This window comes from Chrysemys picta, chromosome 1, assembly GCF_011386835.1.
Source record: "Chrysemys picta bellii isolate R12L10 chromosome 1, ASM1138683v2, whole genome shotgun sequence".
Taxonomy (NCBI): Eukaryota; Metazoa; Chordata; order Testudines; family Emydidae; genus Chrysemys; species Chrysemys picta.
Genome location: NC_088791.1, coordinates 183,509,220 through 183,528,892, shown reverse-complemented (window position 1 = coordinate 183,528,892; position 19,673 = coordinate 183,509,220). Strand labels below are relative to the sequence as shown.

The 19,673-nt window shown below is 38.2% G+C and overlaps 1 protein-coding gene across 2 annotated transcripts in view; it reads right to left on the bottom strand.

Moving 5' to 3' along the window:
* Positions 1–19,673, bottom strand: part of NCAM2 (neural cell adhesion molecule 2) — a 514,501-nt gene that overhangs the window by 97,053 nt on the left and 397,775 nt on the right. For both annotated transcript variants that reach the window (XM_005289286.4, XM_065576283.1), the window contains exon 12: positions 9,741–9,914. In XM_005289286.4, the coding sequence (XP_005289343.2) occupies positions 9,741–9,914 (174 nt within the window). The remainder of the gene's footprint in view (positions 1–9,740; positions 9,915–19,673) is intronic.

Genomic DNA, 19,673 nt, shown 5'->3' with positions numbered 1-19,673 from the left:
ACACACACACACACACATACCCCTCCCTTTTGGTAATTATTTGCAGTTGTACCAGGTTTTTTAGTGCTTCGTGTATAATATACTGTTATCTGGTTGCTTTTATCCACAGAACTTCAATTCATGAGAGTGGAGATTATAGTTGTAATTTCTATTCTTAAAGTTGCCTATAAAAGACCACTGGCTGCTGATCGTACAAAACTATGTAGGAAACTCAAATGCTCAGACAATGAACTGACGATAATACTGCTAAGCCTGGTATTATGGGGTCTACTTTTTCAAAACTGATCAGTGATTTTGGGAGATTTGGTGCCCAATTTCAGACACTTAAGTGGTTCTGATGTTCAGAAAGTACTATATATACTCACTCTGTGAAATCCTTTAAAACCCCCTCAAGTTGGACACTCAAAACAGTGGTACTCCAATCACCTAATCAGTTTTGAAAATGTATAAGATCTGACCAATATGCCTCCCATAACCAAACTCAGTTAAACACTCTGGCACCAGAGTCATACCGGCATATTTTAATTCTAAATGTAATATTTTATGGCTGGCTTCTATTTTCTTAATTTCAGTTTTGATTATTTATTATACAGTCATAACTGAGTAAAAACATTTAACTACTTATTAACCCCCCCCCCCAAGATGGATTAAACCCATTATGACACTAAGCACACCAGTATTTACACCCCAAATGCTGTTGTAATAATCTTTGTATAAAATATGTGTTGTGAGGTATCATTTGAAAACTAATAACACACTGATCATTAATATTCTTGCATGATGTATGTGTGTGGTGTGAATTAAGAGTTATGACATATGCTGGAATGATTACTAAAGCGTATTTAAACCAGGCATGCTGGAAGGTTGGTAAACAAGTCTGCCCCAGACAAAGGAACGTGTTTTCCCCAACTGGGAGTTACTTCCAAAGTACTTTGAAAGACAATGAGAATGTATTTACATATCACGTAAACACACCTATCAAGTTAACAACAGGTGAGGGCAAACCTTACATTAACTACTGTGGGAGAAGACAGCATGGTGTCTACACCCAGCAGGAGAGAAGAATCTTTTTCAAGAGTTTACTGGTCTACTGGCTGAACTTCAAGTGATAAGTACCCGAATCATATGATTGTATACAATATTACTGTATTAACAAATATATAGAGTGAAGGCTTTTATGAAAGCTAATTACACACTGGTGACTCATATCACTGCGAAATGTATGTATTAGCACTATATAAGGAATTATCAAGACTCACTGATATTAGGCTCTAAAGTTTGCCCAGACAGGAGGGAATGTCACAGTGTGTATATATATATCTCCTCAATATATGTTCCATTCTATGCATCCGAAGAAGTGGGCTGTAGTCCACGAAAGCTTATGCTCAAATAAATTTGTTAGTCTCTAAGGTGCCACAAGTACTCCTGTTCTTTTTGCTATCTACCTGTCTCCTATGTAAATTAAGCATGGTGGAATCAGAAACAATGGAAACCCCATTTACATAGAAATCATACAGGAGTTTGGGAAGCCCACAGGAATGGAAGAACAGAATGGGGGCATCCTTCCTCTTGAAAAGAAGTTACTGAACTTTGGAAGATATAAGCAAAGACAGAAGCCATCTTTGGTATCCATCAGACAGACGCAAGAGGCTAGAGTTCTTGCAAGCTGAAAAAGATGGTCCTTCAACTAAGGGTGTGTGTGTGGGGGGGTGGTATTCAAGTATCTGGAGATGAATACAAGTAAGAATCCAACTTAGGTAAAGATTTTTCACCTAAGGTAGCAAAGGAAGCCAGCACCCTGAACTTTTGTGGAATGTCCTGACTGATCTAAAGTCAGCCATGGCTGGGAAGAAGACTGACTGGTGAAAGAAACTATCTTGAACAAAGCTTGTACCTTGCTAGATTTAATTTTAGACTTTTAGAAGTGTATTTTGTTTTCTTTTACTTGTAACTCTCTCTTTCTTCATTCCTTATATTTGAACTCACATAATCCTGTGTATATTTTGTTAATACATTTATTTCAGTTTTGCCATAAACCAACTCAGTGCTGTGTTTAGAGGGAAGGATGTACTTACCCCAGTTTACAGGAACAACAAACCTTATTATTTCTCCGAGCTGACCAGGAGAGGACTGGACTGTTCAGGGTACACAGTTTTGGGGAAATTTGGGACTGGGAATTTATTGGGATTATTTATTCGTTGTAACCAAGGCTAGTGGAAGCCAGAGTGTGACTGGTGTGTTGCTGACAGGTTGCTGGGGTCAGTCTAATGGACCAGGGCTGCAGCTATATACAGTCATTTCAGGATGTGACCTTCATGCTGGTAAGCTGTTTGTGAGGGAGCCAGGTTAGGAACTACAGCCACAAAGCACTGTGAGGCAACCAGGATTACAGGACAGACTGTGACACAACCCCTCACTGGTCTGCATTGCCCCCTCAAAGACCATGGCACCCATGACATCCTTAAATATCATGGCATTAATGAAACTTCTCTCTTTCCAGCAGACCTACAATGGAGAGTCAGGAAGGTCCCAAAATACTAGTTCTAGTGTCACAATTAAAGTGCACAGGTAATAAAAGTTCATCTTGTAACACGTGTAATAGTAAGTTAAAATCAAAGTAACTGTTTTCGTATTAGGATAACAAACCAATTCTGCTTCTACTACATATCCTTAATCAAGTATGAATGTTTTCCTCCCACAATGCAAGTTTATAGTTATAACTTGTGGAAATTTCTATGGTTTGCACTGAAATAACTCACATACAAGGCAGGTAAGTCTACTGTTTAAGAATTCATGGATAGCTGGTAGGTGCTTTGGCAAGTAGACCAGAGTGCCCATACTGATTAGTGGTAATATCAAAAGCTCACTACCTGCACATGTCATGGCTTTGTGATCCCAGGAATTAGTGCTACCATGAAGACTGATACTTTCTAAAGCACCCATTTGTTAATTTAAAGTAAAATATCTACCTGGGATTTTAAAAATAAAGGGTCTGATTCTCCATTACCCTGCATCTTATGCAGCCATTTACAAAATGCCACCATAGTGATTTGTTAGTATTTGACACACAATTCTTCACTCATTTTGAATTGGTATAAATGACTGCCCAATGGGAAAGTCAAGTCATAAAAGCTAGACTCTAAACTCAGACGTGTCTTTTGTGTCGCTTGGAGTATCATTTAAAACGTAAACACAAAAAATACCACCACGATGACTTCTGATATTTTTTAAATTCCCACAATATTCTACAACTGGATACATAGTTCTCACTTAAGGAAAAAAATAAAAACAACAAAACTAAACTAAAACAGTGTTATCTTGGAACAGGCATCTGGCTATATCAGAGTAACCAAGTTTTCATAGATTTTGGATTGTTCTAAGTGGCTTGCACTGTACCAGGCATTTATTTATAATTTGTGCTCATTGGAATGGGCTCCTGAGTTACAGATCTCTTGCCATGAATGTCCCGGCCAGAGATCAATTGTATAGTCTTTTTTCAATATGGTTCAGAAACGAAGAAATGGCTAATATGGAACATACAATCCAAGAAGCAATGGGCAATAACTATAAACAATCAGACATTGGATGACCTCGCTATGGAAATGCCATGATAATACAAAGATTAGATTTCAGCACAAGAAAGGACACCTTATCATAATGTGTTTTTCACATAGAGATGTGGATGAGACCTCCATGGAAGATCACATAATATAAATGTATGAAGTCTCTTGAGGGTACATTTATTTGAATTATGAGGCACCTGTCAAATAAGTCTAAGCATTTGTTTGGAGACAGCAAAGTGAAGCTGAGTAGTTTTATCCTGAAGCTTGAACTGCACATAAACATTACTACAATTTTACTAGAGGTACTCTTGGAACACCATATATTATGAAAAGTAAAACAGAATAACATCATAATAAATTGATAGACCACCTTTTATCCTGAAGGATCCTAAAGAGATTTACAAATTATATACATTCTTTCTCTCTCTGATACAGCCACCTCCAGGGAGGAGAGGCAACACCCACGTGTATAACTTCAGGGCTTCAGCTATCTCATCAGTCGCACATACACAACTCCCATTCACTTTAATAGGATTTAATGGGAAGATCAGCCCCAGGCACGGAACATAGAACAATATTTGGGTAAGGGCAAACCCCTACTCTATTAAAATGTGTATAGGAAAGTTTAATAAATGTGCCCAGACCTGACAGGACCTTCATTTTTAAAATCTCATGAGAAACTGTTCTCACAATAAAGGGGATGGAATTCAAGGTACCAATTTAGGAAGGATGCACGAGGAATTGACCCTACTGGCATTTGAACTTGGGAATTTAGATATTTCAAGCCTGAGATGCATAGCCTCAAGAGCCTAAAGAAGGACTGATATTATTTTAAATGCATTCTCAAGATAGATCAGGGGTCGGCAACCTTTCAGAAGTGGTGTGCCGAGTCTTCATTTATTCACTCTAATTTAAGGTTTCGCATGCCAGTAATACATGATAACGTTTTTAGAAGATCTCTTTCTATAAGTCTATAATATATAACTGAACTATTGTTGTGTGTCAAGTAAATAAGGTTTTTAAAATGTTTAAGAAGCTTCATTTAAAATTAAATTAAAACGCAGAGCCCCCTGGACTGGTGGCCAGGACCTAGGCAGTGTGAATGCCACTGAAAACCAGCTTGCATGCCACCTTTCGCACGCATGACATAGGTAGCCTACCCCTGGGATAGATAATAAAGTTAGCAAGGCTGGCTCTAGGCACCAGCAAACTAAGCATGTGCTCGGGGTGGTACAATTTCAGGGGCAGCATTCCAGACACTTTTTTCCCTGCGCTTCGGCAGTTGCTTCCGGAGGTTTTTTTTTTTTTTTTTTTGCTTGGGGCAGCAAAAATCCTAGAGCCGGTACTTATAACTTGAGAACTATTTGGGAGCAATCTGTAAAATGCTACATATTTATATATTTATTTTCCCTTACAAATTGTTCCTAAAGAAAACATGGTTGAAACCTAATTATTAAGTTTTACATTTCTCTATGTGTGTGTGTCTTTCTGTCTCTGTTTAAAATTACCCTGTTGTACCATTTGTAGCCCACATACTGACAAAAAAATCCTTTTGTAATAATGAAACATGGAACCAAGCATTTTTATGGAAATAAACATATTATTCCTCCTAGTTTACATTATAATGAAGCACAGCAAGAAAAGCATAGAAATTAGGAGAACATACCCTTCTTACAGACTGTGCTGTTCAGTATTGACCCACAGAATATATTAAAATGAATGAAATTTAGTTTCCCTTTGGGAAAGTGTATATTTAGCAATCTATCCTAGCAGAACATGAATAGTATGGTTTACATTTCATAACTAGGGCAAGATAGTTGAGGTTTGATTCTTCTCTGCCTTGTACATTGTGCAGTCATTTATACTCGTGCAAAGTATGTGGGGAGGGATTGTGAAACACTACATTTGAGGGCCTGGTTCACCTTTACTTTGCACCTAATGCCATCATTTGCACCAGAGATCAAAAGAGTGTGAAACTCTACCATTCTGCTTTCATAGCATTCAATACCAAGTTTTCACAGATCTAAATGACTGTAGAAGGTGAAAGGCAATAGAAAATCATACCATGACTTTTTGACTTTTACCTTCTTATAAATAGTAAGGAAAGTTTGCAGACATGTGGTACACACAGACAATGGCATGTGGCCGATCTGTAACTGCTAGTAGCAAATATCTCCAATGGCCCATAATGATACACTAGATGGGGAGGACTTGAGTTACCACAGAGAATTCTTTCCCAGGTGTTGTCTGGCCGGTACATCTTGCCCACATGCTCAGGGTCCAACTGATTGCCATATTTGAGGTCAGGAAGGAATCTCCCCCAGATCAGGTTGGCAGAGAGCCTGGGGTTTTTTCACCTTCAGCATGGAGCACGGGCCACTTGCAGGTTTAAACTAGTATAAATGGTGGATTCACTATAACTTGAAGTCTTTAAATCATGATTTATGGACTTCAGTAACACAGCCAGAGGTTAGGCATCTATTACAAGAGTGGGTAGGTCATGATGGTCCATTCTGATCTTAAAGTCTATGGATCTATCCTCCATTGAGGAGCAGGCAAGATAGCAGGGGTAAAGGCTTAAAAGGACACTTGTTATGAATTATCTAAGCACACAGAAACAAACAGTCTCAAGATTTATTACATTTGAAGACTTTTTTCTTATTCAAAAAGTCAAAAATGGGGAAAAGTATTTTCAATAAGGGAGGGGAAAAAGCAGCAGCAGCGGTTGTAGGCTCAGAAAAGCAGGAGAAACTGCAACCGATCTCAAAGATACTTTTTTGGAAAAGTTCTAAACAACTAAAAATAGAGAATTAATATGGAAGTGCTATCCCAATGTTAACTACAATGACATTGCAAATGGGATAAAAAGTAACGAAGTGGAGTTTAGAAAGACTTTTAGAAAACATGCTGAAGCAGTCCTGCAACGTTAGTGGTTGCTTGTCATAGAAGATCAAAAAGACTATTTTATGATAGTTTTGGCTTGGTGAACTTCTTTTTCTCTGTCTCTGTAATGAAGGGATAGTCAATAAGGGGATTTTTGTTTTGTGACTACAGTACATCATTAAGAACAGCCAAACAAAACTGAAATGCAATACACTTGCAATATCTGCACCATTTTACAATTAAAATAAATCAGGCACATTTTATTGCTCTGTCAGACAGTATAGTATAGGATTACCAATCTGTGTATGTTGTGGGCTGTTAAAAATGAATGTTTTCCTCCAGTGGTCTCAGAGATATTGCAGTAGTTTCTTATATTTACAATAGTTTCAAGGACTGCACTGTATCCATAAAATATTTTACAAATCTTTATTAAAGTCTTCGGTATACTAGCAGAAACAACAATTTACTATATCATCCTGTGTTAACTATGGATACTTGATGAATTTTTTACTGGAATCAACTGCACACTCAACGCTCCCTCATATGGTCAGACATTCAATTTTTCATCTATTTACAAAGCACAGAGATTCTCTGAAGTTGAAAAATGATTCTTCAGGTTTTGGAGAGTGGGGCTCCTAACTGTTACTACTAGCAGAAGTAGTCACAAATATTATCTACTTCTGAGACATCTGAGGATAATCTGATTTTTTTTTGGAGTGCAAAGTAAGAGACTCAAGGGAAGTGGAGCTGGATAGTTGAAAGGAGATAGAGTGTGACAGTAAGGGAAAGAGAGGGGAAATTGTGGGGAAAAGGGAATTTTAAAAAGGAATACAGAGGAAAAAAGGGGACAGCAAGAAACAATGGGGGGCATTATGAGGTTTAGTGTCCCATATTGCCACTCATTCTGAGGGGCTGTGTACCACATTGCACCAGTTGAGTGGTATGGCTATGCAGATCCAAGGAGTTTCACAGTCTTGTTCACAGAGGTGCTGATCACAAACAGCAAGTACTTGTGGCTCACCAGGGTACTCTCAGTTTGAAGCAATCCCAGCAATCAATAAGCCTTGTTCCCCTAACTCAAAACACATGAATCAGCTATATAGTGTAATGCCAAAAAAAAAAAATCTTTCAAAATCAAACAGTGGAAAACATGGCAAAAAGACAACTCCAGGAAGTACTGATAACAGAATCGGTCGATGCAATTACTTTTTTATGTAATCAGTTCATCTCTGTACACTCCCAACATTAAAAACAAAGAATAAAATTCAAAGAAAGTCAACTGGTGAGTTGTCTTAACATACTGTGATACACAGTTAATGCTAAGGCATTCTCTTCTTTAGCCTATCTCTCAGCTTAAATTAAGCATTTTGCTAATATCGCACCCAGATGCCAACTGTATTGTCTACGGTAACAGGGTCCAGATTACATTTCACTATATCACAATCTGCTACATAGCAATGCAACTTAATTTTTTTCATCATTGAGTGTTTAGTATGTTGTAATTCTCAGTGCAGACTCCTAGTCTCGGTTCATTGCATCATTCTTGCTCTAAGGCAAAAGGAAAAATGGGATGGAGAGAGAAGGAAGACCATCCACACACATGCCATGCTACTGGAGGAAATGGATTCTCTTAATACATCCTGTTTTCCCTGCAAAAATTCTGAGTTCTGGAGGCTAAATATTACTGCTGTGGTAAGATGCACTATGGCCATTACACAAACTGTTGATAATGTTTTTAGAATATATATCGGGGGGTGATCAAAAGATTTCACTTAGATATAATTGAAATGTTTTGTTCCAATTTTCCTTTATTATTTTAGATTATATAACATAAAACTTTGAAACAAATATAATTTCAAAATGGAAAATTGAAATGTCCAACTCTGAAATGGGCAAAATGGAACATTTCAATGATATCAGAAAACTTTTTTCCAGTTTTTTCTTTTTAACAAACTTTCATCAATATTGACATATTTCTGCGAATATGTCTACTATAGACAAATTGGCATGTTCCAACAGAAAAATATTCCATCAGAAAATTTCCAAACCAGGTCTGCGAATTGTTTCCAGCTGTCAAAATCTCATCCTTAAATCCTTAGTATCTGTTTCATTTCAAATTCAGAAAGCTTTAATTTTAAGATATTCCCATTTGAAAAAGGTGAACATATATATATATATATATACATACACACACCACACACACAATGGGAACATATCTGGAAAATTGTCAAAAAGATTGTGTTCAGCTATAATAATATCATGCTAAAGATTAAAACGAGATGATTTGATAGTCCTGTCCTCTTGATTTGACTGGACTATGCTTAACACAGAACATGTGCGTGAGAGTCAGAGAGATTGGACACATTTGTGTTCCCCTAATTCTGTAGACAACTGAAGTTAGTTCAGCCCCTGAGTAAATTAGGAGTCTCAGGGCTACTCTAACCTATACCAGCTGAGAACAACACCCAAAGGCAGGGCAGGGCCTGACAGGGGTTGCTGTACTGCAACACCTTCTGGCCAACACCCCTCCATCTCCTCTAGGCATTCACCTGACTCACCGATGCCAGGGGAATCCTCAGGTGACTCTAGATGAGGCTTATAGATATTTTGTGTCTTCAGAGTGGTACAAAGTGGCCACAGGGTTGGCCAAGTTCTGGCCCATCTGTCCAGCATCTCACCCATTCAATATCTCAAGACATTTATTTTAGCACTAGTTATTAATATTTTATAAATATGTTTTAAAACATATGTAACAAAGATAAACAAATATATAAAAGGTTATAGAGTAGCTCAAAATCAATAATTCATCATCAGGACTTAAATAGCATACTGTAGCACTCTTAATATTTCTTAATTAAATGCACAGTGAAGCATATTCAAAACTCTTAATTTAACTCTTCTGTGATTTCACTTCTTTGTGATTGATCACTTTGCAAACTGTGTTCTTCATATTGCATAACTGGCATAATAAACAAATCTAAATCACTACTTTTTGAATAACTTTGAGTTTGTTTACCAGACTTCTGTAAAACCAAGAAATAATATCAATGAACTTTTAAAAGACTATAAAAGGCCAGATTCTCAGCTTGTGTAAATAGGTTTAGTTCCACAGAGGTCAATAGAACTATCCACAGTAACTGAGGATATGGCCCAAGAAGTAATATTGATAGGTGAGACAGACTCAGTTAACAAGAATTGATATTATTACTCCTTGATAGTCTCATATATATAGAAATATATATATATAGAAATATATATATATATATATATACACACACTTTTTAACAGACTCACTTTGAACTCCATGGGAGCGCACTACTTTCCAAGTTTCTGAAGCAACTTCTTTCACATCCACTTGGTAATGATGAATGGGCACACCTCCATGTGAATCTGGCTTATTGAAAGAGACCTTGGCAATAGTCTGTGACAACTCTATAATTCTTACTCCGTAGGGACTGGATGGCACATCTAAAAAATAACAAACATCAATTTAATTCAACTGTGGTAATCAGATAATCTACAGAAAGCAGTTGATAATCCATCTCAAACAGCCTGCTTAGAAAACATAGGTTATAAACTATTTTAATGCATATGACTTCAGGTTCTGTCTTAAACAGTTAAGTCTACACTACAGTCCAGTGATATGAAACCACAAGTAAAAGAAAAAAACTTTCTTTTATGGACAATTAAACAGCGTTAAAGTGAATATAAGCATACTCCATTTCACCAAGGAAATGGTTCTCTTCTGTCTTTCTTTCATAGTACAGTCCAGCTAATTTAGAGGAAAACAAGAGTTGATTGATATTTTTTGTTCACTATCAGGGCTTCGATTAATCACAGTTAACTAATGCAATTACTTCAAAAAATAATCATGATTAAAAAAAAATAATTGCGATTAATCACACTTTTAATTGCACTGTTAAAGAATACAATACCAATTGAAATTTATTAAATATTATTGGATGTTTTTCTACATTTTCGAATATATTGATTTCAATTACAACACAGAATACAAAGTGTACAGTGCTCACTTTATATTATTAATTTTATTACAAATATTTGCACTATAAAAATTATAAACAAAAGAAATAGTATTTTTAAATTCACCTCATACAAGTACTGTAATGCAATCTCTTTATCGTGAAAGTGCAACTTACAAATGTAGTTTATTTGTTACATAACTGCACTCAAAAACAAAAACTTCAGAGCCTAAAAGTCCACTCAGTCCTACTTCTTGTTCAGCCAATTGCTAAGACAAACAAGACATAATGCTGCCCGCTTCTTATTTACAATGTCACCTGAAGGTGAGAACGGGCATTTTCATGGCATTTTGTAGCCGGCATTGCAAGGTATTTACATGCCAGATATGCTAAACATTCATATGACCCTTTATGCTTCGGCCACCATTCCAGAGGACATGCTTCCATGCTGATGACACTCGTTAAAAAAAAAAAAAATTAATTAAATTTGAGACTGAACTCCTTGGGGAAGAATTGTATGCCTCCTGCTCTGTTTTACCCGCATTCTGCCATATAGTTCATATTATAGCAATCTTGGATGATGACCCAGCACATGTTGTTCGTCTTAAGAACACTTTCACTACAGATTTGCCAAACAATGTGAGATTTCTAAAGATAGCTACAGCACTCGACCTAAGGTTTAAGAATCTGAAGTGCCTTCCAAAATCTGAGAGACACGAGGTGTGGCGCAAGCTTTCAGAAGTCTTAAAAGAGCCACACTCCGATGTGGAAACTACAGAACCGAACCACCAAAAAAGAAAATCAACCTTCTGCTGGTGGCATCTGACTCAGACGATGAAAATCAATATGCGTTGGTCCACACTGCTTTAGATCATTATCAAGCAGAACCCATCATCGGCATGGACGCATGTCCTCTGGAATGGTGGTTGAAGCATGAAGGAACATATGAATCTTTAGCTCATCTGGCACATAAATATCTTGCGATGCCAGCTACTACAACAGTGCCAGCCAAATGCCTGTTCTCACTTTCGGGTGACGTTGTAAATAAGAAGCAGCCAGGCAGCATTATCTCCTGCAAAAGTAAACAAACTTGTTTGTCTGAGCGATTGGCTGAACAAGAAGTAGGACTGAGTGGACTTGTAGGCTCTAAAGTTTTACATTATTTTATTTTTGAGTGCGGTTAGTTTTTGTACATAATTCTACATTTGTAAGTTAAACGTTCATGATAAAGAGATTGCATTACATTATTTGCATTAGGTGAATTGAAAAAATATTATTTCTTTTGTTTTTACTATGCAAATATTTATAATCCAAAATAATAATATAAAGTAAGCACTGTACACTTTGTATTCTGTATGGTAACTGAAATCAATATATTTGAAAATGTAGAAAACATCCAAAAATATTTAAATAAATAGTATTCTATTATTCTTTAACAATGTGATTAATCACATGATTAATGATGATTAATTTTTTTGATTGCTTGACAACCCTATTTACTATATAACTATGTAAAGGAGAATAGCAGCCTTTAAATCCAACTTAAATCAGCTGTGCCTTCTACCTAAATGAAGAATTCAGATTCTGTATTTCTATAAAAAGATTAATTGTCATAATAAATAAAATATTAAAGAAACATATAAAAATGTTCATACAAAACTATTTAGCCATTTTTATAAAATTCTGCAGTGCAGTCAAACATATACACATTTCTTTCTGCTGGATTGGACTCCAAAGTATTGTTAAGGATCTTTATGAAAGGTTTCTGTTCTATTTGCATTTTAAGGATTAATTTGCAGTCTAACTTGGAGATGAAATATTTTCTCTGTAATCAAAAACTAGTGCACAGTTTTCAAAGCAGAAAAAAACAATACAAATATTAAACATAGGTGTTTCTTTTGAGATTCTATGACATTAAATAAAAGTGAGAAATTTATTTCAGAGTGTCTACATTTTCAGAAGCAGAAACTTGGCTTTATACAACATGGCTCAACTAACTAAAGAGTCTTTCTTTTTGTAAACTCTCCTGGTTCTGTAGGTTTTTCACGTGGTTCAGCAGATGAGTACTGTGCATGGGCATTTTATATACATGGTAGTGTATGACAAGTACTGGCAAGCATTTTTTGTTGTATATGCAGAAGACAAAAAATTCAGATGTGATTAGAGAGTCTCTTTTTATATATTTGAAACTGGCCTCTATGCAATTTGCTTCCTACTTGCATATTTGACATTCTACTATTCATTATCTTACAATATAAGAAGAAATTATTCCTCTGTTTCAGAGTGGTATGTCAGAGACATGTACAAAGATGTGCAGATTTCTGAAGATAACTAAAACTTATCCATGTACTAAACTATTCACATAAAATGAAGTCTTTATCTACGAATGATCAAACCATCTGGGATGAAGTAAGAATCAATCTGAACTTTTGTCAGTACTTAATACAATTTTCAGTTCATTTTGACACAAGATTCAAAAAACTGTTTAAAGACACATCCATCTTCCTAACTCTCATTGAAAATGGGGAGATGGAGGAGACCATAAGTGACTACTGTACCTCTGTGGAGACAAAGGATGACCCAGTGGTAAAGGTACTAGCTTGGGACATGGGTACAATTCCATGCTCCACCACAGAATTCCTGTCAGACCTTGGGCATATTACTTAGATCAGTGGTTCTCAGAGCTGGTCCGCCACTTGTTCAGGGAAAGCCCTTGGCGGGCAGGGCCGGTTTGTTTACCTGCCACGTCTGCAGGTTCGGCCGATCGCGGCTCCCACCGGCCACGGTTTGCCACTCCAGGCCAATGGGGGCTGCGAGAAGCGTCGCGGGCCGAGGGATGTGCTCACCGCGGCTTCCTGCAGGCCCCATTGGCCTGGAGCGGCGAACCGCGGCCAGTGGGAGCCACGATCAGCCAAACCTGCGGACGCGGCAGGTAAACAAACCGGCCTGGGCTTCCAGGGGCTTTCCCTGAACAAGCGTCAGACCAGTTTTGAGAACCACTGGCTTAGGTTATGTCTACACTAGTGAGCTTAGAGTGGCACAGCTGTACCGACGCAGCTGCACCACTATAAGATCACTCATGTAGCCGATCTATGCCAATGTCATAGAGCTCTCCAGACGACATCATAAAACTACCTCAATGAGCAGCGGTAGCTATGTCAGCAGGAGATGCTCTCCTGCTGACATAGTGATGTGGACGCTACCACTTATGGTATGTGTTTAGAATCATAGAATATTAGGGTTGGGAGAGACCGCAGAAAGTCATCTAGTCCAACCCCCTGCTCAAAGCAGGACCAACACCAACTAAATCATCCCAGCCAGGGCTTTATCAAGCCGGGCCTTAAAAACCTCTAAGGAAGGAGATTCCACCACCTCCCAAGTAACCCATTCCAGTGCTTCACCACCCTCCTAGTGAAATAGTGTTTCCTAATATCCAACCTAGACCTCCTGCACTGCAACTTGAGACCATTGCTTTTTGTTCTGTCATTTGCCACCACTGAGAACAGCCTAGCTCTTTGGAACCCCCCTTCAGGTAGTTGAAGGCTGCTATCAAATCCCCCCTCATTCTTCTCTTCTGGAGACTAAATAACTCCAATTCCCTCAGCCTCTCCTCGTAAGTCATGTTTTTCATGCCCTTCAGCGACATTAGTTTTTCTGGCATAAGTGGTAGTGTAGATATGGCCTTAGTCTCTCTTTGCCTCAGTACCCCATCTGTAAAACAGTGGGAAAAACACTTCCCTACCTCACAGAGGTGCTGTGAAATACAATAAAAAGTTTGTGAGGTGCTCAGGTATTATCACGATAGGGGCCATATACATTTGTAAAATAGGTACCTTCCCTTCCCTTTATCCTTTTGTTGGCTGTAGGAAACCCATAATTCCACTCTCCAACAGGCGTTCCTGCATTCCTCTCCTCCAAACTCTGTTAGCCATGCTGTTTTTCCTCTTAAAGAGACTGTTAACCAATAGAGCCTGCTGCTAATTCCCAAAACTATCCAGTGGGTTCCTCTGTCCTATTCTTTTAGTTTTGTATATGATTCATTATGATAAACATGGCATATGGGAGGAAACATCATAGGTGCAGAAAGGATTTTTTTTTCCTAGCAAAATATTTTGCATGATAGCTAACAACGTGCCAATTTTTTTAAAGGAGAACTACTTAAGAAACTGTGAAACACACTCAAACACTTACTCATAATGCACATTAAAGGCACATCCTTCAAAGAATGCCATCCATGCATTTCAAAGAGTAGCAAAGTTATATTCCGTTACAGAATATGGAAGTATAAAGAAGTGCAATACACTTTAGATAAAAAAAAGTGAGTCACTCAAAGAAAGTAGAACAGGAGACTGTTACTGGACACCACCAAGAAAACCAGAGTATTATTTTTCTTTAAATAATACACATTAAAATATCTAGTATCTTCTTCAGAATGGGTAAATATAGCATTTTTTCCCAGTGGAGAGCAAAAAAAAAAAAAAAAAATAGAGCATTAGCAGACTAATGAACTGAGTCCAGTTTTGCAGTTAGTTAACAAATATGAACTCAATCCTGAAAAACACTGAGCATTATGGCCCTGATCTACCTACACATTTGTATGCATATTAACGTTAAGCATGTGAGTAGTCTTCCAATGGGACAACTCACTTGGGGTCTGATCCTACAGCACTTAAATCAGTGGGAGTTTTGCCATGAATTTCTATGAAAGAAGAATCAAGCCATTGTTCAACGTTCAGAATGTGTTTATTAACTGCTTTGTAGGATTGGGGTCACAGTACTCAACACTTTGCAGGATCAATCTTTGGTGAGAGGGTCTCTCTTTCTCTCTCAAAAAATAGTGAGGGTTGTAACTATCAACAGCAATGTTAAACTCCACAATCCATCTCAGTAAAGAGCCTGACTCAGAAATCTCATTTATTTCAGCAGGATTCCTCAGAGGACAAGGAACAACTCACCATGAATAAATGCGGCCAAATCTGGCTCTAACAGTTTTATTGAATCTTCGTGCAAAAACAGAATGGGGAGTCAGGTATAGGTATTTAGATAGTGACATTCCATTTTTTTCTTTCTTTTCCTATAGCTTCATTCTCCCCTCACTAGTTTTTCCCTAGTAAAACTCCATTTACTTTAATAAATTCACTCTGAATGATCAAAAACATCAAATGGTACAAATTCAAGTGGAATGAAGAGATCTGTTTTCCAACTAAACAATCCTGCTCTCTCTCTCAAACTGTTTCCCAACACACTCTAAGGTGGTATGGACAACTACTTCAAATGCCTACCAACTTCCCTGCAAGAAAGATCTTCAACCTTGACCCAATAGAAGCAGATTTGAAAAGACAACCCTCGCTCCCTCTCTAAATACTGTTAAATGTTTTGCTGAATATCAGTGTCCTGTTTGGTTTTGCATAATGACAAGAATTTGGCAAGACAAGTCTGAAATTCACTGGCAGAGCTGTATGAGGTAGCCTAACTTGTAAGTTTCCTATGTGCACTATTCACTGCTGTAGCTACTGCCATGTTCCTCGTGTCAGGGACAGATTAAAGTATAGGCGCAATAAGCCTATCTATGGAGCTGCAGCTCCTGGAGTCATGTGATGAGATCAGACTTTCAGCTGCCTTTTTTTTTAAATAAAAATTAGCCCTCATGGATACAAAGAAAAGACTGAAAACATGAAATGAATGTAACTCGTGCCTGTCTCAATCTGCAAACAGACTGAACCAACAGCTCCAAGAGGGGTGAACTGACCCATTCATCTGAATTATGAACCCTGCTGCTACACCAAGAGAACTAGGAGGTCTTGTGTAGGAGTCAAGTATCAGAGGGATAGCCGCGTTAGTCACATGCAACCGATGAAGTGGGTATTCACCCATGAAGGCTTATGCTCCAATACATCTGTTAGTCTATAAGGTGCCACAGGACTCTTTGTCGCTTTGTGTGGGAGTGTGGCTGGGGAGCCCCAAGCGGTTTTTTCCTGGATTGCCTTAATTCAGTCCAGCATCATGCTGATAAGCACCAAATTCATACTGATCTTTCTTACAAAATCCTTATGTTTGTCTCTTCCCGTCACAAACTTCACATAAACCATGTTTGTTTTAAATAAAATATTGATTCAAATGATAAATTTCAAGATCACTGTTGGCAATGCAACTTTCTATTCATGTTTCACAACCCTTTGAAATACTACTACTAAAATCTCAACAAAAAGGTAGAATATGTGTTTAATAACCAATGTCTTCTTCCTGCACACTAAGGTTTCACATAATATTATGCTTCAACTGGACCTGGGCAAATCCAGGAATGGCTGTGCTCACCTCAGGCTCTGAAAGCCATTGGGACAATCTGCCAAGCTCACCTGGCTTGTCAAGCCTAAGCCTGTCCTAGAAAAAAACCACACAGTTTTAGAAGACTTCTGTATTACAAGCTGAGGCTATGATGTGAAATAATGTATTCAGAGTGAAAAGAGATGAAAAATAATGTGATTTTTGCATTCTAAAAGTTGTTTGTTCAGCTATTCAAGTACTCAAGCAATGAAGAAGGAGAAGATACCAAGGGCCCGGAATTGCCAGGAGTTGAACACCTCCTGGGAGGCACTGGGCAATTCCAAATTAGAGTGATTTAATGGGAATTGAGGCTCCTCAGCACCTTGCAGGATCAAACCCTAAAAATAAGCTAAAACAATCCACAGCTCTGTATAACTATAGTTAACCATAAGAAACGGTACAGCTGCAAATTGTATTCCTCTTTAGAAGAGGAACTTTTTGTGTCATCACTGAGTCAATTATTTAAAGTTTGGCAGCAGAAAAAGACAATGGCATTTTGGCTCAGAAGCACTTTCCAATTTACAGTAAGTACAAGACAAATAAAATGATATTATCTGACTTGCTGGGGGGGGGGGGAGCTGCCCCAGAAAAGCACACAAAGGAGCAAGTGAATCCTGTAGTGCTTTAACAGAAAACAATAAGTGTTTGGGACATTTACCATAGGAGGAAAGGTTTCAGAGTAACAGCCGTGTTAGTCTGTATCCGCAAAAAGAAGAACAGGAGTACTTGTGGCACCTTAGAGACTAACAAATTTATTAGAGCATAAGCTTTCGTGGACTACAGCCCACTTCTTCGGATGCATATAGAATGGAACATATATTGAGGAGATATATATACACACATACAGAGAGCATAAACAGGTGGGAGTTGTCTTACCAACTCTGAGAGGCCAATTAATTAAGAGAAAAAAAAAACTTTTGAAGTGATAATCAAGCTAGGCCAGTACAGACAGTTTGATAATAGGTGTGAGAGTACTTACACGGGGAGATAGAGTCAATGTTTGTAATGGCTCAGCCATTCCCAGTCCTTATTCAAACCGGAGTTGATTGTGTCTAGTTTGCATATCAATTCTAGCTCTGCAGTCTCTCTTTGGAGTCTGTTTTTGAAGTTTTTCTGTTGTAATATAGCCACCCGCAGGTCTGTCACTGAATGACCAGACAGGTTAAAGTGTTCTCCCACTGGTTTTTGAGTATTTTGATTCCTGATGTCAGATTTGTGTCCATTAATTCTTTTGCGTAGAGACTGTCCGGTTTGGCCAATGTACATGGCAGAGGGGCATTGCTGGCACATGATGGCATATATCACATTGGTAGATGTGCAGGTGAACGAGCCCCTGATGGTATGGCTGATGTGATTAGGTCCTATGATTATGTCACTTGAATAGATATGTGGACAGAGTTGGCATCGGGGTTTGTTACAAGGATAGGTTCCTGGGTTAGTGGTTTTGTTCAGTGATGTGTGGTTGCTGGTGAGTATTTGCTTTAGGTAGGAGGAAACTTTGTTTAATGCTGTCTGCCTAAGGAAGTTTATATTATATATAATACTCTCTCTCTCTCTGTATGTGTGTGTGTGTGTGTGCCAGACGAGTACCCAGAAGTCACCTCCTACAAGACAGGCCCAACAAAGAAAATAACAGAACACCACTAGCTGTTACCTTCAGCCCCCAACTAAAACCTCTCCAGCGCATCATCAGAGATCTACAACCTATCCTGAAAGATGATCCTTTACTCTCACAGATCTTGGGAGACAGACCTGTCCTCGCTTACAGACAACCCCCCAACCTAAAGCAAATACTCACCAGCAACCACACATCACTGAACAAAACCACTGACCCAGGAACCTATCCTTGTAACAAAGCCCGATGCCAACTCTGTCCACATATCTATTCAAGTGACATCATCATAGGACCTAATCACATCAGCCATACCATCAGGGGCTCGTTCACCTGCACATCTACCAATGTGATATATGCCATCATGTGCCAGCAATGCCCCTCTGCCATGTACATTGGCCAAACCGGACAGTCTCTCTGCAAAAGAATTAATGGACACAAATCTGACATCAGGAATCATAATACTCAAAAACCAGTGGGAGAATACTTTAACCTGTCTGGTCATTCAATGACAGACCTGCGGGTGGCTATATTACAACAGAAAAACTTCAAAAACAGACTCCAATGAGAGACTGCTGAGCTGGAATTGATATGCAAACTAGACACAATCAACTCAGGATTGAATAAGGACTGGGAATGGCTGAGCCATTACAAACATTGAATCTATCTCCCCTTGTAAGTATTCTCACACTTCTTATCAAACTGTCTGTACTGGGCTAGCTTGATTATCACTTCAAAAGTTTTTTTTCTCTTACTTAATTGGCCTCTCAGAGTTGGTAAGACAACTCCCACCTGTTTATGCTCTCTGTATGTGTGTATATATATCTCCTCAATATTTATTCCACTCTGTATGCATCCGAAGAAGTGGGCTGTAGTCCACGAAAGCTTATGCTCTAATAAATTTGTTAGTCTCTAAGGTGCCACAAGTACTCCTGTTCTTTTTGTGTGTACATATACATGCATATATATACACACACACACACATACAGAGAGAGAGAGAACCCCAAGATTAGTGCTTCCAATTAAAAATTAAAACCAGAGAGTGAAATCATGGCTGTACTGAAGTCAATGTTACAGCTCCCATGGAGTTTAAATGGCCAGGATTTCACCTAGAATGAGCATTGTTAAAAGGACTCCCTAATCAACCAAAAGTAAAGCAGTCTGGACAGTAAAACTAACAACCAACCAGCTGTCAATGATCTGAATCCTCTGAGTGCTCTGTTTTCATTATTCCTGGATTTTCCCCTCCTCCTTCTCACCTACTTCTCATCCATATGTTAAGTTGCACAAGTTCAACATATATTTTTTTTT